The following is a 23,719-nucleotide window of genomic DNA, read 5'->3' on the forward strand; positions in this document are numbered from 1 at the left end:
TAACAATCATTTTTTGTATATTTCAACATTGTTAAAAGAGTAGACTTTAAATGTTTTTACTGCAAAGAAAGAATATGTGAGGTGATGTGGAATGCTAATTAGCATGGTTTATTATTTATTTACTTATTATTATTCTACTACAATGTAGACATGTATCATAACATTACATTGTACCCCGTAAACATATGCAATTTTTGTTAATTAAAAAAAATTTCTAAAAAGATGAAAAAAAACCCAATTCAGAATGTTTATGTATTGTGTTTTATTGTTCTAAAAGAGAGGATTTTTTTTTTTTTTTTCCAGGCAACCTAATGAGGCCTCTCTTGAATTATGGTATTGCTTGGTGAGCATATATATATTTTTAATGTTACTTTTCAGAATAATGTTATTAATTTATACAAATTAGTTGTATTTTTATATTACTGTTGCAGTATGTCTATGGGCTTTCTGGTTGAAGAAAGTGAGCCAGTAGTTTGGAGAGGCCTTATGGTAATGTCGGCCATTGAGAAATTGTTGAGGCAGGTAAGAATATTGCTTTAAATATCATTTTATCATTGGCAAAGCTGCAGTTAATACATTTGCTGACTGGAGAATTGTTAAAATTTGCATTGAGGAATCAGTTGATGGGATGAATGTATAAAGCATAATATGGCACCTAATGAGTTAATGTGGTGCCAAGACCAAACTTCACTGTTAACATGATTTAATCTTTCCTATTGCTTGTGAGTACTAAAAATTCTATTGTCTTACTTAATACTGTTTTCTTGCTTTGGCTGTGTCTGCAGTAAGAAGACCAAATCTATTTTTATAAGTTATCTGCCTTCTTTAGATTTGTGATTAATCTCATTGTGGTCAATATTGAGTTATAAGGGCAGTGTAAAAATTCTACAGATGTAGAAAAAATTATATAAACCAATGTACTTGTGATTTAAAATTGCTCCAGAAAAAAGTAAAATTTTGTTTTGAGTATATATGGTTATATATTTGCATGTGTAATATCTGTCCAATCAACTTTAATTTAGCCTTAAGAAAAGAGGAGAATGTTTGATTGGATAATCTAAAAATATCAATTGGGCTATATGTTATTTATAGTTAGCTTAGAATAAGTTTTATTTTTTTCTCAGTAGATGTGAGTTTGTAATTGTCTTCTAGGTAAAAGTTAAAAGTAATTTGCATTTACTTCATCAACTTATAACAGTTACCTTTTATTTATTCAGATTCTACTTTGGGTCAGGCACCATACAATAGGTTGATAATTCTGATGATAGATACTCCTATATTCATTTTCAGGTATACAATTAGTAGATGAAATCTGTCTTGAACTCTGAAACTCTTCTTTTTTCACTATAACATCTTGCTTTTCTACCACTTTTGCTGCTTGAATTGTGATAAATGTGCTGTTTGATTTTTGGTCCTAGTCATTTAAGTCTCTTAGTTTCATTTTCTCCTCTTTTACCGTCAGATCCCGTAGTTAGTGATTTCATTTAAACTCCCCAAACCCACCCGATCCCCACCAATTCCTTTGTGACCTTGACCTTTATTTGTCTTGATTAACCCACCCTCTGTTTTCTCTACTGTTAAATACTATCAGAGAATATAGAATGGTTGTGTTAATTGCCTGTATTATATATTTTTGATTTTTGAATTTAGCTACCTTCACAACACTTCAGTCATCAGATTTTACATGTTGTTAATGTCAAAAAATATTCAGGGAATTTGGTAGTCTAGCAGAGGTCCAAATGAAGATTTGGCAAAAACAAGCTCTCTGACACGTAAATTGTATAAAAGTTACAGTTTATTGGTCAGGTGTGGTGGCTCACGCCTGTAATCCCAGCACTTTGGGAGGCTGAGATGGGCAGATCACGAGGTCAGGAGATTGAGACCATCCTGGCTAACATGGTGAAACCCCATCTGTACTAAAAATACAAAAAAATTAGCCCCACGTGGTGGTGGGTACCTGTAGTCCCAGCTACTCGGGAGGCTGAGGCAGGAGAATGGCACGAACCCGGGAGGTGGAGAGCTTGCAGTGAGCTGAGATTGCGCCACTGCACTCCAGCCTGGGTGACAGAGCAAGACTCCGTCTCAAAAAAAAATAAAAAGTTACAGTTTATTTTGAGAAGCATGGTGGATACATTTTCAGCAAACATACTATAGAATATCAGGATAAAGATGGGGTAAGAAAATGGATTCATATTTTATTGGGATGCTTTGAGGTTACCTAGAGTATATCTATCTTACAGTCTTTTGTGAAGTCACTTTCATGTGTGCATTTTATTGGGAGCTGAAAAGCTGGTATTTTAGGCCTACACTGGGACTAATGCAGATCATCAGAGCTAAGGAGTATTTTCACTTTTGTTTTGGTTTAGAAACCAAACCATTATTTGTTAAATTTAACATCCTGAATGAAAATTCAGTAGCTAGATAGAACTTTTGTACAGCAGTGGATTGTAGGGGGTACCTGATTCATTGGCTCATTTTAAACAATAAAATATAACATATTTTCAGAAGAATGTACAAATCATTAGTATAATTAGATAAATTATCCCAAAGTTGAAACACCTATATAATCATCATTTAAAACGAGATAACTAGAACAATACCAGTGATCCAGAACATCCTCTCATGTTCCCTCCTAGTACCCATTTATAGGGAGAAGAAAAATACTGTGGTCATTCTGACATCCTGAACTAGAAGTCTGGTTTAAAGTTGTTTTGTTTTTTTCTTTTTCTCCTTGACAATACTTTGTTGAGCTAAAATTATGCATACAATGTGATGCATAGATTTTCAGTATATAATTCAGTGATTTTTGATAAATATAGATACCTATGTAATCATAACCCAATCAAACTAAATAGCATTTCCATTCTCCAAGAGAGTTTCCTTGGGCCCCCTTCTGTTTCATCCCATACCCATAGACAATCATTGTGATTTCTGTCACCATAATGAGTTTTACATGTTTTTAAATTTCAAATGAATAGGATTATACAGGATGTAGCTTTTTTTTTTGAGACAGAGTTTCGCTCTTGTTGCCCAGGCTGGAGTGCAATAGCACCATCTCGGCTCACTGCAACCTCCGCCTCCCAGGTTTAAGCAATTCTGCTGCTTCAGCCTCCTGAGTAGCTGGGACTACAGGCATGCGCCACCACGCCTGGCTAATTTTGTATTTTTAGTAGAGACAGGGTTTCTCCATGTTGGTCAGGCTGGTCTTGAACTCCCAACCTCAGGTGATCCACCCGTCTTGGCCTCCCAAAGTGCTGGGATTACAGGCGTGAGCCACTGCAACCGGCCAGGATGTAGCTTTTTTTGTATATGGTTTCACTTAGCCTAAGGCTTTTGAAATTCATGTTTGTTGTTGCATATAATATGTAGTTGGGTCTTCTTTATTGCTAAGTAGGATTCCATTGTATGAATGTAATAAAATGTTTTATTTTTTTTCTGTTGATTAATATTTGGGTGGTCTCCAGCTTTGGGCTATTGTGAATAATACCTCTATAATACTTTTACAGTTGTTCATAAGTTTTCCAGTTGCTTCACATTTTTGTTAACATTTAGTGTACCAGTCTCGTTACTTTTAACCATTCTAATAGATATAAAATGTATCTTGTTATGGTTTTAATTTGTGTTTCCCTGACGATCAATAATATTGAGCCCTTTTCCACATGTGTATTAGATCTCATATTTTCTTTTGTGACGTGTCCAAGTCTTCTACTCATTTTTTAATTTTTTTTTTTTTTTTTTTTTTTTTAGTAATTGAGTTGTAGGAATTTGTACGTATTTTGGCTATGAGTCCGTTGTCAGGTAATAGATTTGGGAGTATTTATCCCAGTCTGTGGCTTGTCTTTTAATGCTGGAGTTTGAATTTTAATGAATTCCAATTTCCTATCTTTTTTATGCTTAGTGCTTTTTGTATCCTCTTTAAGAAATCTTTGCCTGTTTACCCCAAGGTTATAATGATAAGAATGTATTTATTTTTTATTCTTTTTTAAAAGTCTTAATTTAAAAATTTTATAGGTATATAGTAGGTTAGTATATTTATGGGGTACATGAGATATTTTGATACAGACAGGCACTGAGTAATAATTGCATCAGGGTAAATGGGATATTCATCCCCTCAAGCATTTATCCTTTGTGTTTCAAACAATTCAATTATACTCTTTTAGCTATTTTAAAATGTACCATCAAATTATTTTTTACTATAACTACAGTCACCGTGTTGTGCTAGCAAATATTAGGTTTTATTCATTCTTTCTGTTTGTTTGTACCCATCAACCATCCCCATTCCCTCCACCCTCACCACCCTTCACATCCTCAGGTAACCATCTTTCTATGCTCTATCTTCATGAGTTCAGTTGTTTTAATTTTTAGGTACCACAGATAAGTGAGAACATGTGATGTTTATCTTTCTATGTCTAGCTTATTTCAGATATTTGAGAGGACTTGAGTGTTGTGATCTAAGGGATATCTGCTTTAGGGGGCACCCCAAACTTGGTAATGCTTGGTTCTTGCAGACGTGCAGAGGTACTGCCTTGATGGTCTTGGACAAGATGTGGGTGAATTCTCTGGATTACCATGCAGAGGCTCTTGTTCTCTTCCCTTACTTTCTGCCAAACAAACAGAATCTCTCTCTCTCTGTTCTGAGCTACCTAAAGCTGGGGATAGGGTGACACAAACACCCCTGTGTCCTCTACCCCTGTGACTGCGCTAGTCAGACCTGAAGCCTGCACAGCACTGGGTCTTGTCCTGCTGTTACCACTATCCGGCTACTGACTATGTTTGCTCAAGGCCCTGTAGCTGTATGATCAGCAGGTGGCAAAGCGAGACAGGCTTGTATCCTTTCCTCAGGGCAGTGAGTTCTCCCAGACCCCAGGTGGGTCCAGAGATGCCATCTAGGAGCCACAGACTGGAGTCAGAAACCTTAGAGGTCTACCTAGTGTTCTGTTATACTGCTGCTGAGTTGGCAGTCAAAGCACGAGGTGCAGTTCTTCCCATTCTTTCCTCCTCTTTCCACAGGCAGAGGAGCCTCACTCTGTGGCCACCAGCACTACAGACCCACAGGGCATACTTCTAGGCTTCCACTGATGTTCACTTAAGGCCCCAGGGCTCTTCAGTCAGCTCGTGGTGAAGGTTGCCAGGCCTGAGACTCACTCTTCGGGCAGTGGGCTCCCCTCTGGCCCAGAGCAGGTCCAGAAATGCCATCCAAGAGCCAAGGGACCTAGGACCCCGCATGGTGCTCCATCCCACTGTGGCTGAGTTGGTACCTAAGGTGCCAGGGAAAGTCTCCTTTACTTTTCCCTTTGCTTTTATCAAGTAGATGAAGTCTGTCATTGTAGCTACCACAGCGGGGAATGTGCTGTATCTTACCTTCAGCCAGCACATCTCAGAGTCTCAACCAAAGGCCTGTGGCATAGCTCCCGGGTATTGCTGCTGGTTATTCATGGCCCAGCGGCCCTTTATTCAGCAGGTGTTGGTCCTGCCATGACTGGGTCCTTCTCTTCAAGGTATCAGGTTACCTTCTGGCCCAGGGTGTGTCTAGGAATGTCGTCCAGGAGCCTGGAGTGGGGTCCTCACAGATCTGCTCTGTGCCATGTCCTACTGTGGCTAAGCTGGTATCCAAGATACAAGACAAAGTTCTCTTTGTTCTTCCCTCTCCTGTCCTGAAGTGAAGAAAGGGTCTCTTGTGAAGCCATGACCTGTGCAGCCTGGGGTTGGGGGAGTGTTGGTGCATGCACTCCATTAGCTGCCCTGGCTGGTGTCTTAGTAGGTTGTGTGCTCCCCTGGTCCACTGGCTCTGAGTGCAGCTCAGCTCTAGGACTCACCTAGGAGCTGCAGTCCTTGTAGCCTAGACTCCCTTTGAAGTTTATTTAGAATCCCAGAGCACTCCAGCTCACGGTGATGAAGCTTGCGGGAACTCAGGTTCCGACTGCTGGGATGAGCGATTCCCCTGTGGTTAGAGCCAGTCCAAATGCTTCCTCTGTGGGCAGGTGTCAGGTAGGTGCAGCCCGGTGCTGCTTTTTGCTATGATGGGGCAGCACAAAGTTCAGTGCAAAGTCTCACAGTTGCTGCATTCTCCCTCCCCAGGCACACAGATTCTCTGTGCCACACAGCTCTTGGGCGATGGGGGAAGGGTGGAGACCACAATTCAAGACTGTCTTTCCTGACCTTTTCAGTGTGTCTTTCAGTAATGTAAAATTGAAACCAGGTATTCTGAGTGCTCAACTGATTTTTGGTTCTTATGTAGGTTTTGTGTATGTGTGTAGAGAGTTGTTAAATTTGGTGTTCCTGCATTGGGGGCGGGGGTCAATTTTTGCAGCCTTCTGTTCCACCATCTTGCTTTGCTCTCTCTCTCTTATATTCTCAAAGCTTTATAGTTCTGTCTTGTACATCTTGAATTAATTTTTATGTGTGAAATAAGGGTCAATGTTTATAATTTTTGATAGTTTATACAGTTATGTTAGCATCATTTGTTTGAAAGACTTCCCTTTCCCTGAATTTATTTATATATTAGATAAAAATCAATTAACTATATGTGTATCATCTATTCTGGATACTCAGTTGTGCTCCATTGATCTGTTTGTTTAATCCTTACTGTAAAACCACATTGTCTTGATTATTATAGCTTTATAGGAGGCTTAAAATTAGGAAATGTGCGTTTCCAACTGTGTTTTTTCAAGATTGTTTTGGCTGCTTTAGTTTCTTTTACTTTTCTATGTATTTTAGATTCAATTTGTGCAGAAAAGCATGTTGGTACTTTTATTAGGATGATATTCAATATATAGAACAATTTTGGATGAATTGAGATCCTGACAACATTGAGTCTTCTAATCTGTGACGTTTTCCTACATTTTGTTAGAGCTTCTTTAATTTCTTGCAGTAATGTTTTATAGTTTTTAGCATATAGGTCTTCTTTTGTTAGATATATCTTTTATGTAATTTATATTTTTTGATCATCTTGTAAATTGAATTGTTATTTAAGTATTGAATTTCAAATTGTTTGTTGCTAGTGTACAGAAACATATACTACTGATTTTTGTACATTAACCTTGAATCCTGTGACTTTGCTAAATTTTAATAATCTAGTAGTTGTTTAGTAACTGTATTAGTATCTTGTGTGTACATTTATATTGTCTGCAAATAAAACAGCTTAATTTCTTCCTTTTCAATCCATTCCTTAAATTTCATTTTCTGGTCTTCTTATTGCCCTTACGTACTGCCAGTATAATGTTGAACACAGGATTAGAGTAGACATCCTGGCCTTTATCCTGATTTTGGTGGGGAAGAACTTTAAATATTTCGTTGCTATGAAAGAAGATAGCTGTAGGATGCCCTCTCTCAGGTTAGGAAGTTCCTTCCTGTTTCTTTGTTTCTTGAAAGTTTTTATTGTTAATCATAAATGTTGAATTTTTTCAAATGCTTTTCCCTCACCACTTATTGAAATGATCATATAATTTTTCTCCTTTATTCTTTTTAATTTGGTTATTTATTCTGACTGATTTTCTGATGTTAATTTTTTCTTGATCATATTTTAATTATAATGAGTAATATTGTAATTATAGTTGTCCCTCAGTATCTGTGGGGGATTGGTTCCAGGAACTCTATAGGTACCAAAATCCATGAAGGCTCAAGTCTCTTACATAAAGTGGTGAATGTGGTATTCGCATATAACCTACACACAGCCTCCCTTTAAATAATCTGTGTAATACTTATAATAACTAATACAGTGTAAATGCTGTGTAAATAGTTATTATACTGAATCGTTTAGAGAATAATGACAAGATACGTCTGTACATATTCAGTACAGATGTAACCATCCATCTTTTTCTGAATATTTTTGATCTGCAGTTGGTTGAATTCATGAATGTGGAACCCATGGATATGGTGGGCCAACTGTACTTTTACTACATTGCTGGATTGAATTTGCTAGTGCAGATATTTTGTTAGACTTTTGCATTAGTGTTTGTGAAGAATATTGGTTTGTAATTTATTTTTCTTGTAATATTTTTTTCAAGTGTTATATGAGAGTTAGCCTGGCCTCAAAAAGTAAGTTGGAAAGTACTTTCCTCTTCTGTTTTGTGAAATATTTTGTGTAAAACATTTATCAGTTTTGGTTTAAATGTTGGTATTTGATGGAATTTATCGGTGAAACCCAGGCTTGGAGTGCATTGTTTTGTTTTGGGTTGGGAGAACATTTTTGATGACTAATTCTATTCAGATTTTAAATTTTATCTTGTTTTAATTATGTTAAATTGTGTTTTATAGGAATTTGTTTTTTACTTTAATTGTATAATGTACACATGAAATTTGTTCATAATATTTTCTTATGTTTTTAAATGGATATGGGATGTAGCAGTGTTCCCTCCTTATTTCTAATGTTAGTAATTTGTTTATTTTTCTCTTTTATCCTTGATTGTTCTTGCCAGATGTTTATAAACTTTACTGGTTTTTTTCAAAAAACCAACTTTTCACCCTTAGACATTTTTCTATCATATGTTTGTTTCTTATTTCATTGTTTCTGCTTTTATCATTATTATTTCATTCCTTTCATTTATATCAGGCTAATATACCCTTCTTTTTCTAGCTCTTAAGGTAGGCAGTTAAATAATTGATTTAAAATTTTTTTTTAAATACAAGCAGTTAAGGCTATAAGTTTATCTCTTAGGCATTGCTTAAACTTTCACAAATTCTGATACGTTGGTGTTTTCATTGTCATTCAGTTAAAAGTAGTTTCTAGTTTCCTTCTTTTGCCTACAAATATTTTTGGTATGTTGTTTAATATCTGAACATTGGAAGATCTTCTTAATAACTTAATGGCATTGATTTCTAGTGTAATTTTGTTTTGGCTAGAGAATACACTCTGTAATATTTCAGTGTTAAAATGTTTTGAGATTTTCTTTTTGTGGACCAGCACCAGCATGTGATCCATCTTTGTGAATATTTCATACGCTTTTGGAACAACTGCATTTTTAAATTATTTTGGTTAATGTTCTGTAAATATGATTTAGGTCAGGTTGGTTGACAGAGTTATTCAAATTTTTTTGTAACTTTATTGATTTGTTTGTCTAGTTACTGTATAAATTAATGAGAGAGGAGTGTTAACATCTCCAGGTATGAATGTAAATTTGCCCATTTCTCCCTCTATTTCAATTTTTACTTAATATATTTTGGAGTTCTGTTATACTCTCATATGTTTTGAATTGTTATGTATTCGTGGTGAATTTTCCCTTTTGTTGTTATGAAATACTCCTCTATATCTCTGGTAAATTCTTCATATTGAAGTCTACTTTATCTGATACTAATATAGCCACATTTGCTTTTTTTAGGCATACAATTTCATGGAATTTTTTAATTCTTTTACTTTTAACCTTCTATTTCATTATATTTAAAGTGAGTCTCTTGATTTCAACATTTAGTTGTATCTTACTATTTTATCCAGTTTGATAATCTTTGCCTTTTAATTGGAATGCTTAGTTTATTTACATTTAGTATAATTATTAATGGTTGGGTTTCAGTCTACTATTTTGATTTTTTCCTCATATGTTTCATCTGTTTTTTCTTTTTTCTTACATTCTTTGAATAAATGAAATATTTCTTGAATTCCATTTAAATTCTCCATTAGCTCCTTAGCTATCTATCCCTCTTGGTATTATTATTCTATGACTGCTTTAGGGATTATCATATGTTTTCTTATCACAGTCTTCTTAAAGAAAAGTTAATATTGTGCTATTTAATATGAAGTTAAGAATGCTGTGTCTCAGTCCATTTAGTGTTGCTATAAAGGAATACCTGAGGCTGGGTAATTTATAAAGAAAAGAGGTTTATTTGGCTCACGGTTCTACAGACTGTACAAGAAGCATGGCACCAACATCTGCTTCTGGTGAAGGTTTCAGGCTGCTCCCATTCATGGTGGAAGGCAAAGGAGAGCCAGTATATGCAGAGATCACATGACAAGAGAGAGGAAGTGAGGCGGAGAGGAGGTGCTAGGTTCTTTTTTTTTTTTTTTTTTTTTTTTTTTTTTTTTTTTTTTTTGACAATGAGCTCTTGTAGAAACTAATAGAGTGAGAACTCTCATTACTGTAAGGATGGCACCAAGCTGTTTATGAGGGATCCTCTTCCGTGACCCAAGCACCTCCCACTAGATTCCACCTCCAACATTGGAGATACAATTTCAACATGAGGTTTGGAGAGACATCTATCCAAACTATAGCACCTTGTAACAATACAGTACCATTCACCATCTCCTATATTTTATTGTGATATATTTTAACTATACATCCATTATAAATCTCACATACAGTGCTATAAAACTCATTTAGTCATCTTTTAAGCTAGTTAATAAAACAATCTTTTTTTTTTTTTTTTTTTTTTGTGAGACAGGGTCTCACTCTGTCACTAGGCTGTAGCTCAGTGATACAATCTAGGCTCACTGCAACTTCTGCCTCATTGGTTCAAGCAATTCTCTTGCCTCAGCCTCCCAAGTAGCTGGGATTACAGGCCACCACATCCAGCTAATTTTTGTATTTTTAGTAGAGACGGGGTTTCACCATGTTGGCTAGGATGGTCTCAATCTCCTGACCTCGTGATCTGCCTGCCTCGGCCTCCCAAAGTGCTGGGATTACAGGCGTGAGCCACCGCGCCCGGCCGCCAAAACAATCTTTTTTATTTACCTATACACTTGCTATTTCAGTACTTTTTAAATTTTTCTTTAGATTTGAGTTTAATCTGGTATTGTTTTTCTTTATCTTAAAAATCTTCCTTTAGTTTTTTTTTTATGGTATAGGTCTGCTGGTGATGAATTTTCTCAACTTTTATTTATTGGAAATGTCTTTATTTTTCCCTCTTTATTTTCACTGCATGTAGAATTTTGAGTTGACATTTTAAATACAAGTCTTAAATGATGTTCCACTGTCCTCTGACCTTCAACTGCTACTACCATAGTAGTAGTTTCTTTAGTTGTTCTGTGAGTAAGGTGGTTTTTTCTCTGGCAGTTTTCATAATTTCCTTGATATCTTTGGGTCATTTTTCTTGCCTATCCCTTAAATATTGACACTTTCCAGAATTATATCCATAGCTCAATAGCTAAGGGCATGGACTCAGAAGTCACATCTGCCTGAGTTTATTCCATTTTCAATATCTAATAGCTGTGTGACCTTGGGCAGAAACTTCTCTGAGCTTTTGTTTTCTCATCTGTAAATGGGGTTGATGGTAGTTACCTCATCATGGGGATTAAATGAGTTAATATGTGTCATATGCTTAGGAAACCTAGTGTCATGTACATGGGTTTTGTTATTTTATTTTATCTGGATATACTTTTTTTTTCACATTTTAACTTATCTTCAATTAAGATGCATTTTTGCAATTGATGGCTTTTCAGCATTGCTTTATCCCTGTATTGAAGTGGGGTCCTTTCGGAGAGGTTTTGTATTGTTTCTGCAGTCACCTGAAACGCTTTAACCTGAGGCAGTTTCAATTTAATTATCTGTTAGAAGTTTTGGGGACCACTCTGGTGGTATGAATACAGATTGGAAAGCTGCATGTATACCAACTGGTGGTTCATGTTGTTAAGCAGGTGTTTTCTCCCCTCTGCCACGGCCCAAGTTGAGAGATTTCTTTCTAAATTGTGGATTTATATATTATTTATCTTTGGTTTAAGATGATGTAGTCCTTTGGGATCCTAGCTTTATGTAGGATTCTCCTATTAGACCCCAATTTATCTTAGGTGTTTTTTTTCGTTTAGTGCTACACAAAATAATGATGCATCTTATAATTAGTGGTGTATTAGATTTGTTGATGTTACAATAGGTGTCAACATCATTACCAGCATTATTGCTGAGACACCTCTTCTGTCATGGCTTGAATTAATATTGATTATAGTAAGCGAAAGTAATGAATTGAGGACTTCTCTTTGGTTAACATTCATATTTGGAGGTGTGTGATTTAGTGGGAGGAAAAGGAGTTAGTAAGCAGGAAAAGAAGCAGTTCAAAAGACAGGTAAAAACTAAGGATACTAATGTGATGAAGATGAAAGGTTTGGAGCAATGGTTTTCCAACGTATCTGTATATTAGAATCATCTAGGGATTTTAAACAATTTTCAAATTTCAGCTCACACTTCAGACCAATTAAATTACAAATCCTGGGCATGTGACCCAGGCATTATCACTTTTGGAACTGTCCACCTGATTCTAGTCTGTGGACAAGTTTGGGAATCACTGGTGTGGAGAGTTTTAAGAATGATAGGTCAGGGAGAACAAGGTTTGAGATAGGGCAAGGGAATAATAGATGTTCGGTGGAAATTTGTAAACCTTAACTAGAACAGGGGATGAAAAAAGAGTATAGGGGTTTAAGAATACATTTATAACAATACTATGTAGGTAGAGGTGTATTGTACCTACATAGAGAGTATTGTATTCTAAAATAGGCCATTCAAGAATTTGGGGGCTGGGTGAGGGAAAGGAAAGGAAAATGGGATGGTAGCTTAAGGAGTAGTGGTATATCAAATTAAAGCCTTTTTTTTTTTCTTAAAGAGGACAGCCATACTTTTTACAAGGTAAAAGGATTCAGTGAAGAGGCAGTGAAAATTATAGAAAATGAGAGGATTGTTTTAAAAAATTATGAAAAAGGCAAAAGAGAATAGGATTAAAGGTCAGAGAGGTAAGTTATTTTTGAAAAAGAAGTTCTTCCAAATTTGCGTTTGGAATAGAAAAAAAGGGCAGATAAAGTAATCCCATCCTACCTGACACTAAAAAGAGGTTAACAAAAGGTATTCTTCCCAGTAGACGGGAAAAGATGGTGCATTTATTCAGTAGAGCAGTGATGCACAGTTTTTAGTGTTCATGAAAATTACATGGAGAACTGATTTAAAATTCAAATTTATAGGCTTTCTATTCCACTCTCCCACTTGAAGATTTTTATTCAGTAGGTCCCAGGTATGGCCAAGGAATTCACATTTTAATTAGATTATTCCAGGTGACTCTAATGCTGGTGGGTCTAAAATCGGGCTTAGGCATACAATGGTACAGAGGCAGTTCTTTTTAACTGTTTTCAGAGGAATTAAAAAAAAGAGGGATGAGGAGATGAATGATAGGACCCCTGTGTAGCAGCAAAGGCCTACTGGATGCTGAATATCAAAATTTTTACTTTTGCCAAGTTTTTATGACTGTTTTCAGTAACTCTTTGAAGCCTGCAAGGTGACATGGGTAAATCTTTTGTTAGATCTAGGATTAGTAACTGGTATGGCAGAAAGTCCAAAGGAGAAAATTATCTGGGAATTAATGAGTGGAACACTGAAGTCCTGGTTTCAAGAAAGACAGGTAGTCAAGAGGGATCAGGAGACTGGGTAAAATTGGAGAGATCAAATATGAAAATCACCTGGAATGAGGAAGAAGCAATTCAGTAGCTGGTGGAAGAAAAAGTGTGAAAAGTGAGAGATAAATTGGTTGTGTTCAGAGAAGGAGGGATATTAGAAAACTTAGGCTTTTCTAAAAAATAAAAGAATTTGGAAATGAGGTTATGTGAGGAAAATCAGGTCTCTAGTAAAGCAATAAAAATGTCAAGGATCAAGGTATCACACATTGGGAGCAGGGTTGCCAGGTAATATGTAGGATGCCCAGTTAAGTTTGAGCATCAGACACACAATGAATAATTTGGGATCTGCCTTTTCTCTATATCCTTGCCAGCATTTGCTATTGCTTTTCATAAAAACATGGAATGCTTCACAAATTTGTGTGTCATCCTTGTGCAGGGGCCATGCTAATTTTCCCTGTATCATTTCAATTTTAGTATATGTGCTGCTGAAGTGAGCACTTGGGATCTGCCCATACTAAAATATTATTCAGTATGGCTGGGCACTGTGGCTCACACCTGTAATCCCAGTGCTTTGGAAGACCAAGGTAGGAAGATCACTTGAGGCCAGGAGTTTGAGACCGACATGTGCAACATCGCAAGACTCTTATCTCTACAAAAAATAAAAAACATCTGGGCATGGTAGCATGTACCTGTAGTCTTGCTATTTGGGAGGCTGAGATGGGAGGACTGGTTGAGCCTAGGAATTTGAGATTGAAGTGAGCTGTGATCATGCTGCTGCACTCCAGCCTGGGCAACAGAGTGAGACCCTGTTTCAAAAAAAAAAATTCATTGTGTATCTCATATTCAGGCATAAATGACTTTGAGTTTCCTGTATAACTGTGTTTGAACTGTTTGAGTCCACTTATGTGAGGATTTTTTTCAGTTAACCACACTGGAAAATTTTTTGCAGATTTGGAACAACTTGAAAAAACTTGCAGATGAACCATGTATCTTAGAAATATCAAAAAATTAATAAAACATTACATATGTCATGAATGCATAAAATATATGTTGATACTAGTGTATTTTATTGTGTACTACCTAAAGTATACACAAATCTATTATAAAAGTTAAAATTTATCAAAACTTATGCATACAAAACTTACAGACCGTGCATGGTGCCATTAGCAGTCAAGAGAAATGTAAACAAATGTACAGATGTAGTACTAAGTTATAACTGCATAAAATTCACTGTACTACATACTGTACTGCTGTGATAATTTTGTTAGCTACCTCCTGTTGCTATTGTGGTGAGCTCAAGTGTTGTGAGTATCCACTTAAAATGCTGCATGCTAATGATCTCTGCATGAGCAGTTCATTTCTCCAATCAATTATTACAGTAAAAAGTTATGTCTTACAGTTTTCATGTATTTTTCATTGTGTTTAACATAATACTGTGAACCTTGAATAACACCATGGGACCATGTGAAGTGCCGCTAGTGATGCTGGAAGGCTCTGAAGAAGTAGAGGAAAATCACGACATGACAAAAAAAAGTTGAATTGCTTGATATGTACCATAGAATGAAGTCTGCAGCTACAATTGCTTGCCATTTCAAGATAAATGAATCCAACCTAAGGACCATTGTGAGAAAAGATAAGAAAATTTGTGAAGTTGTTGCTGCAGCTACGTTATCAGGCATGAAAACCTTGCACGTTTTGCCAAATACCTTTTTACTTTGTATTGAAAATGCAGCTTATATATGAGTGCAGGATTGCTATAGTAAAGTATGCCTGTAGACTCTAATATTGTTCAAGAAAAAAATGAAGTCATTATATAACAACATAAAGCAAAAGATAGCTGAAGAATCTGAAGGTGGAGAATTTAATGCCAGCAAAGGATGGTTTGATAATTTTAGGAAGAGGTTTCCCTTAAAAAAATGTCAATGTAACAGGAGAGGCAGTTTCTGCAAGCCAAGGGGCAGCAGATGAGTTCATGGACATCATTAAGAAAATCATTGGGCTGGGTGTGGTGGTTCATGCCTGTAATCCCAGCACTTTGGCAGGCCGAAGTGGGCAGATCATGAAGTCAGGAGTTTGAGACCAGCCTGGCCAACATAGTGAAACCCCGTCTCTACTAAAAATACAAAAAATTAGCCAGGCGTGGTGGTGGGCGCCTGTAATCCCAGCTACTTGGGAGGCTGAGGCAGGAGAATCACTTGAACCTAGAAGGCCGAGTATTGCACCATTGCACTCCAGCCCAGGCAACAGTGTGAGACTCTATCTCAAAGAAAAAAAAAGAAAAAAAAAAAAAAGAAAATCATTGAGGAGAAAGCCTATCTGCCTGAACAGGTTTTTTTTGTTTGATTTTTTTTTAAATTTTTGGGTTCAGGGGTTCAGATACAGGTTTGTTATATAGGTAAACTCATTTCAGGGGGGTTTGTTGTACAGATTATTTCATCACCCAGGTACTAAGCCTAGTACCCAATAATTATTTTTCTTTTCCTCTCCCTCTTCCCGCCCTCCACCCTCAAGTAGGCCCCAGTGTCTGTTGTTCCCCTCTTTGTGTCCATGTGTTCTCATCATTTAGCTCCTACTTATAAGTGAAAACGTGGTATTTGGTTTACTGTTCCGGCATTAGGTTGCTCGGGATAGTGGCCTACAGCTCCATCCATGTTCCTGCAAGAGACCTGACCTCATTTTTTTTTTTAATGGCTGCATTGTATTCCATGGTGTATATGTACCATCTTTTCTTTATTCAGTCTACCATTGATAGGCATTTAGGTTGATTCTGTGCCTTTGCTATTGTGAGTAGTGCTGCAGGGAACATACATGTGTGTGTGTCTTTATGGTAGAATGATTTATATTCCTCAGGGTATACACCCAGTAATGGGATTGTTGGGTTGAATGGTAGTTTTGTTTAGCTCTTCGCAGAATCACCACACTGCTTTCCACAATGGTTGAGCTAATTTACACTCCTATCAACAGTGTATATATAAGTGTTCCCTTTTCTCCCCAACCTTGCCAGCATCAGTTATTTTTTGACATTTTAATAATAACCATTGTGACTGGTGTGAGATACTGTCTTATTATGGTTTTGATTTGCATTTCTCTAATGATCAGTGATGTTGAGCTTTTATTCATATGCTTGTTGGCTACACATATGTCTTCTTTTGATAAGTATCTGTTCATGTCCTTTGCGCACTTTTTAATGGAGTTTTTTTTTTTCTTGTAAATTTGTTTAAGTTCCTTACAGATGCTGGATATTAGACCTTTGTCAGATGCATAGTTTGTGAATATTTTCTCTCATTCTGTAGGTTGTCTGTCTACTCTGTTGATAGTTTCTTTTGCTGTGCAGAAGCTTTTAAGTTTAATTAGATCCACCTGTCAATTTTTGCTTTTGTTGCGATTGCTGTTGACATCTTTGTCATGAAATCTTTGCCATTCCTATGTCCAGGATGGTATTGCCTAGGTTATCTTCCAGGGTTTTGATAGTTTTGGGTTTTACATTTAAGTCTTTAATCCATCTTTAGTTGATTTTTACATATCATATAAGGAAGGGGTCCAGTCTGAATCGTCTGCATATGGCTAGCCAGTTATCCCAGCACCACTTATTGACTAGGGAGTCCTTTCGCCATTGTTTTTTTTTGTCAGCATTGTTAAAGATTAGATGGTTGTAGATGTGTGGCCTTATTTCTGGGCTCTCTATTCTGTTTCATTGGTCTATGTGTCTATTTTTGTACCAGTGCCATGCTTCGAACAGGTTTTTAATGCAGGTGGAAATGACTCATTCTGGAAAAAAAAATGCCACAGAGGACATTTATTAGTAAGGAAGAGAAGTGAGCACCAGGATTTAAGACAGGAAGGGATAGGCTAACCCTATTATTTTGTACCAGTGCAGTTAGGTTTATGATCAGGGCTGCCCTTATCTATAAAGCTGCTAACCTCTGAGCCTCAAAGGGAAAAGATAAACACCAGCTGCCAGTCTTTGGGTTGGACAACAATAAAATTTAGTGATAACCCCTTTTCTGGATTGGGTCCACTGATGTGTTTTCCTTGAAGTCAGGAAGTACCTTACCAATAAGGGACTGCCTTTCAAAATTGTTTTGATATTGGACAATGCCCCTGGCCACCTAGAACCATATGAGTTCAACATGAAAGGTGCTGAAATGGTCTTCTTGCCCTCAAACACAACATCTTTAATGTATACTCTAGATCAGGGGATTGTGAGGACCTTTAAGGCTCATTATGCTCTATGGAAAGGATTGTCAGTGCTATGGAAGAGAACCCTGGTGAGAAAAAAATCATGAAAAAGCTGTTAAAGCTATCAAGCCCAAAAGAAATTCCTGCTGGAGAAAAACTGTGTCCAAATGTTGTTCATGACTTCACGAAATTTATGACAGAGTCAATCAGGAAAATCATGAAAGAGATTGTGGATATGGCATAAAAGATGAGGGATGAAGGGTTTCAAGATATGAACCTCAGAGAAATTCAAGACCTTGTAGACACCACACCAGAGGAATTAACAGGAGACAACTTGTTGGAGATGAGTGCTTCTGAACCAGTGCCAAATGATGAGGAAGAATTAGTAGATGAAACTGTGCCAGAAGACAAATTGACATTAGACAACATAGCATAAGGGTTTTGATTATTCAAGACTGCTTTTGGCTTTTATGACATGGACACTTCTATGATGCGGGCACTGAAACTAAAGCAAACAGAGGAAGAAGGATTGGTACCATATAGAAACATTTTTAGAGGAAAAAAAGTCAGACAGAAATTACGATGTATTTCCATACACTAATACTGAGCCCCCTAAGTACTTCTCATGGGAAGAGCCAAAGAAGTTTGTCACTGCCACCCTTAAGACAGCAAGACCAGTCCCACCTCTTCCTCCTTTTCCTCAGCCAACTCAATGTGAAGATCACGAGGATGAAGACTTTTCTGGTGATCCACTTCCACTTAATGAATAGTAAATATATTTTCTCTTCCTTAATAACATTTTATTTTCTCTAGCTTACTTTATTGTAAGAATACAGATTATACTATAACACAAAATATGTGGTAATGACTGACTTGCTATTGGTAAGGCTTCTTATCAACAGCAGGGTATTAGTAAAGTTTTTTGGGAGTCAAAAGTTATATGCATATTTTTGGCTGTGAGGGGATCAGTATTTCTAAGCTCTGTATTGTTCAAGGGTCAATTGTACTATTATTTGCTAAATCTGATAACCCTAGATGGAAGTGATGTTTCGTAAAAAACACAGGAAGGTGGGGGTAAGAGTCAGGTTGGGAGAAGGCAGACATAATGATGCAGTGGAGCTGCACTGCTTGAGAATCAGTTTGAGGTAATATTAAGGGAATATATTTAGCCCAGAGTGGCAGGCTCGTGAGTAGTGGAAATGAGGCGAACATTAGAGTAGGAGGTGGGGTGAAGAATTATACCAGGACGGGGCAGTCTTGCCAGGATTGTTCCTTGTAATTTCATGAAGGAAGATGGTTTGTCAATGCCTTTATCAACCTCTGCAGCTTCTTCTGAAGGATAACTTATTTTTCAGGATACATGAAGTCTCTTGGTTTCAACTGGCCACTGTTCGGTAATCTGCATAATTTTACCATATGTCCTTCTAACCTCATCTGCTAGAAGGAAGGGAACAGATTGATTAATAAATATGGTATATGTTCATGAATGCATTTTGTGATGCCTTGGGAAAAAAGCATGTCAGGATATATATATTTTTTAAAGTTAAACTTTAGGATCTGTTAGGAAAAATAGGCAGATATATGCTAGGATGTTATTTTGAGTATTAGATTTATCAGTATGTATTCCTTTTTATTCTCCTGATATTTGAAACAATTTCCTTTTATTTTCTATTTTGACTTTAATAATTATAGGCATAAATATCTAATACATTTCACTCAATGAATAACTGATAATTTTAAATTTTTCTGTTATTTGTTAAGATTCCTGATTACTATTTTTTTCCTCCTGAATTGTGCTCCTGAACATAGATATAATTAGTTTAATGCAAATGAGAAAAGTCTTTTCTTAGAATCTTTATGTTTTAAAATATGTGATATTGAAAAAACCAATTTTAGTTATTAGACAAATAGCCACAGAAAGAAAAACTTCAAAGGCTAGTGTGATGTTAGCACCTGCTGGGGTCATAGTGTGAACCCTAGAGACCACGGATTTTGGCAGCAGTTTTAGTGCTTTTAGTTCAATCTTCAGTATCCCCAAATGTGAAGCAGATGCCAGTTTTCTTCTCTAGGCTTCTGATAATGGCATATAATGAGTTGGTTGTTTCCTAGCAACTAAAGAAGCAGTTTCACTTTAGCTGATCCTGCAATAGAAATGAGACATTTTCCCTTGATAGTTGGTATTAGTGATTTCCCTGACAATGGAATTTCACTTTTGAATAAGGAATATTCTCAGCTTTTGGTTTCCTAAAGAATTTTGATTCTGAGTTGGGCTAAGCTCTACTTAATCCTGTATAAAATGAAAAAAAAAATTGGAGCCCCCTAAGTACCTCTCATGGGAAGAGCCAAAGGAGTTTGATACATAGTTTCTTAAATGGCAAGTGATTATACAAGAAGCTGTAATAGGTGTATTTTCTCAGTGTTTAACAGAATAATTAATGACCACATTCTTTTTTTTTCCCTGCTTAATATTTGCAGCAGTAGAGGTTTCTTAGGTAATGGCCAATGTATTGTGGAAATAAATATTGTTAAGTTTTTATTACAAGTGCCATTTTGATATGAAGTCAGTATGATGAAAACATATTTTAAAATCTGTAACCCATTTGATTTCAAACAGTATTCTATATCAGAAATTATTATTATACCCAATGATTTTAAAGGCTCTTAAAATAGTTCACTTTAAGGTGAATTGTGAAACAATTCAGTGTTTAAATATTAGTAGTTGTAAGGCATCCATAATTAACTGAATCATATCTAAATCCTTCTAATTTGATGGTAGTAATAGATCTGGATATATTCAGCCTCTTAAGATATATGGAGGCATGAGAAAAATACTTCAGACGACCTTCACTGTAGTCATTCATAGTTTAAATAGTTTCTAAGGAAATGATCCGTTTTTCTTCCTTTGACATTATAAAACTAATATAAGTTACCAGCCTCATCCACCTCATCCAAATTTATGGTATGATATATTAAGTTATGCCTAAGTGTGAGAGAGATAAAATATTAAATGATGTTCTTAAGATAATTAAGTTAGCCATATCTAAATATACCAAAGAAATTAATTACCTTGCATAGAAAAGGTTCATAGATTATGCATTAACTATAGGTGAAGTCATTGAATATTGTTATTGTCGGTTTGGGGCATGTGACCTTATTAATTTCTTTTTATGATTTTTGCATCATCAGGTACTCTAGCAGACCTCATATTTTAAAAATACTTTAAACATTAAGAAATGAGGAACATTAATTAATTCAGTTGGACATGGCGGTAGCCTTTTAGGTACCTAAGACAAAATTTAAAAAAAAAAAAAAAAAAACCTTTAAACATGAGGTAGACTTTCTTTCTTTTTTTTTTGAGACGGAGTCTCGCTCTGTTGCCCAGGCTGGAGTGCAGTGGGGCTATCTGGGCTCACTGCAAGCTCCACCTCTTGGGTTCACACCATTCTCCTGCCTCAGCCTCCTGAGTGTCTGGGATTACAGGAACCCACCACCATACCTAGCTAATTTTTTGTATTTTTAGTAGAGACAGGGTTTCACCGTGTTAGCCAGGGTGGTCTTGATCTCCTGACCTCGTGATCTGCCCGCCTTGGCCTCCCAGAGTGCTGGGATTACAGGCGTGAGCCACCGTGCCTGGCCAACGTGAGGTAGACTTTCTATATAATATAGTTCAGTTATTGTTCTTAGATTTATTTGGGAGCTTAATGTGAAGCTAAGGAATCAGGTACATTAATCCCGATTTTGAATTCTCCTTTCCATTTTAAAATTATAGATTAGTGAACAAGGAAATAGATACATAACTAAAGTCCAGTTCTTTGAAATATTTGTGTAAGGCAGTATTATTTGGCGAGTAGCTTAGTTTGATTAATCTAACAAGTTCTTTTTGGGCATTTTTTCACTTATTTAATAATTATTTATTGAGCTGACAGCAGATACTTATTGTTGTACTTTAAAAATGTCATTGGGCTTTTTGTCAACTTACAGCAACATACATACATACTTACATACATTTATTTATTTATGATGGAGTCTTGCTCTGTCGCCCAGGCAGGAGTGCAGTGGCGTGATCTTGGCTCACTGCAACCTCCGCCTCCTGGGTTCAAGCGATTCTCCTGCCTCAACCTCCTGAGTAGCTGGGATTACAGGCGTGCGCCATTATGTCTGGCTAATTTTTGTATTTTTAGTAGAGACGGGGTTTCACCATGTTGGTCAGGCTGGTCTGGAACTCCTGACCTCATGATCTGCTCGCCTCGGCCTTTCAAAGTGTTGGGATTACAGGTGTGAGCCTCTGCGCACAGCCAGCAACGGACATTTATTGGCTATTTACTATGTTTGGGCCATTGGTTAGATGTTGAGGTTACACAGTTGTATAAGACATAGATCCAGAGTTCAAAATGTGAAATAAAGCCTTTAGTTACAGATCTACTTTTGACTTGTAGTAATAAGCAAGAAATACAGATATGCTAGTTTTGATGATTTAAAAAATACTGTTGTGCAATGTTTTATTTAAGGCAATCAAAGTTGGAATTTAGAGAACAAGGCTGAGTGTTACATAGTGTTGACCATCAGGTTGGTAATAGTGTTACACAGTATAAGAGTTTGCAGTCTCATTTAAGGTCCGTGTCATAGAGCAAACCCCGTTAGTCAGCATTGAAAGAGAACAAGTTGTTAGAAGGAGTTAGAAACAGCCTATGAATATTAATTGCTGGTTATTTCCTTCTACTTAAAATGTCCTTCTTTTTCTGTTGTCAGATGACTTACATGTGTACCTACAACTCACTGTGATGATGAGTACTTATATATGCAGTTTTTGAGTATTGTAGTGTTCCTTTTTTTTTTTTTTTTTTTAATGTTGCTACTGGAGCTATCTAAGACCAAAAGTTACTGCAACTTTTTAGATTGGCACCAACTGTTCCCAGTTTCCCACTCACTATGGTTTGGGTGTTGGTCACCTCCAAATCTCATGTTGAAACTTGGTCCCCAACCAGGCAGTGTTGGGAGGTGGGGCCTAATGACAGGTGATGGGGTCGTGAAGGGCTGAGTCCTCATGAATGAATTAATGTTATCATGGGAATGGGTTAGTTATTACAAGAGTGTATTGTTATATAGTGAGCCTGGCCGCTTGTGCTTTCTCTTTTGCATTGCTTACTGGTCCTTTCTTAATGGAATCATGCAGCACAAAGGCCCTCGCAAGATGCTGGTATCTTGACCTTGGACTTCCTAGCCTCCAGAATCATGAGCTAAATAAAACTCTATTCTTTATAAATCACCCAGTCTGTGGTATTCAGTTATAGCAACAGAAAACAGACTAAAACACCACCTCAGTCATTTATGCCAAATTTCTCAAGTGCTATAGTAGATGTGGTCACTGTTACTACTTCACTAATTTACTTTTATCTTTTGGTTTCTAGTAATACAGGTATAGAGACACTTTTCACTTGATAAAATTACTTAGTGATCTGATGCTTTAAATGGGTAATTTTATCAAGAAAGCAATAGAAATAAAACAAAGTAACCAAAGTATAAAATAAGGAGGGGAGTTACTGTTTTAAAGTATCAGCCACTGATATTTCACTGCTTGTGCTGTGTAGTTTTGAATTGTAGCAATTTGAAAAGCTGAGAGGGACCTGGCTGTTGGAGTATTTTTCTAACCCAACACCCAGGGAAGACCTCCTGCTGCAGCCTTCTGATTATATATAGCTGAGCTAGATTATATTCTGCTCTATATTATTGATCAGCCTTCTTGGGTCAACTCTAGTTCTGTCATCTTTGGAAGAGGAAGGTACTTTACTGTTATTGGCCATGAATTCCTTCTTTAGGCTTTAGGTCTTGCAGACACATCTTGCACTGTTCTGGATGCTAGCATGTCATCTCTTGTTCTCCCATTTGTTATATCACTAGCTATTTCCTCACACTGGCTGTCTCCTTTGTCAAGGTTATGCTTCTTTATCTAGTTACATGGCCTTCTTCCTTAGAACTTTTCAATATGGTATTAACTTCCTTATCCCTGATCTTGCCCTTAATTCCCAGTTTAAAGTCTTTGTTTACTTTGGAAATGACTTTTCGCCTGAGTGAAAAAAAATATGTTCTCAACCCATTTGTAGACTAACTTAGGCTCTAGAAATGATTGAAGCTGTGGGCTCAGGTTACCAATTTTACTTTCCTGTCATTGATTCAGATGCTCCCTAAAGAGAGAGGTAGACCTTTCCCTGATTCTGTCCATTCATATTAATTTCTCATTCT

At 36.6% G+C, this 23,719-nt stretch overlaps 1 protein-coding gene and 1 non-coding gene across 5 annotated transcripts in view; one reads left to right on the plus strand and one right to left on the minus strand.

Moving 5' to 3' along the window:
- NUBPL (NUBP iron-sulfur cluster assembly factor, mitochondrial) overlaps positions 1–23,719 on the plus strand; it is a 340,279-nt gene that overhangs the window by 107,178 nt on the left and 209,382 nt on the right. For 3 of the 4 annotated variants that reach the window (XM_063715833.1, XM_024232012.3, XM_054529985.2), the window contains 2 exons: positions 304–343; positions 432–522. In XM_063715833.1, the coding sequence (XP_063571903.1) occupies positions 304–343; positions 432–522 (131 nt within the window). The remainder of the gene's footprint in view (positions 1–303; positions 344–431; positions 523–23,719) is intronic. The other variant, XM_063715834.1, reaches the window with a different exon arrangement.
- Positions 13,692–13,798, minus strand: LOC112128976 (U6 spliceosomal RNA). The gene has a single exon (XR_002911406.1). It is a non-coding gene; the product is annotated as a U6 spliceosomal RNA (small nuclear RNA).

Source organism: Pongo abelii, chromosome 15 (assembly GCF_028885655.2).
Source record: "Pongo abelii isolate AG06213 chromosome 15, NHGRI_mPonAbe1-v2.0_pri, whole genome shotgun sequence".
Classification (NCBI taxonomy): Eukaryota; Metazoa; Chordata; class Mammalia; order Primates; family Hominidae; genus Pongo; species Pongo abelii.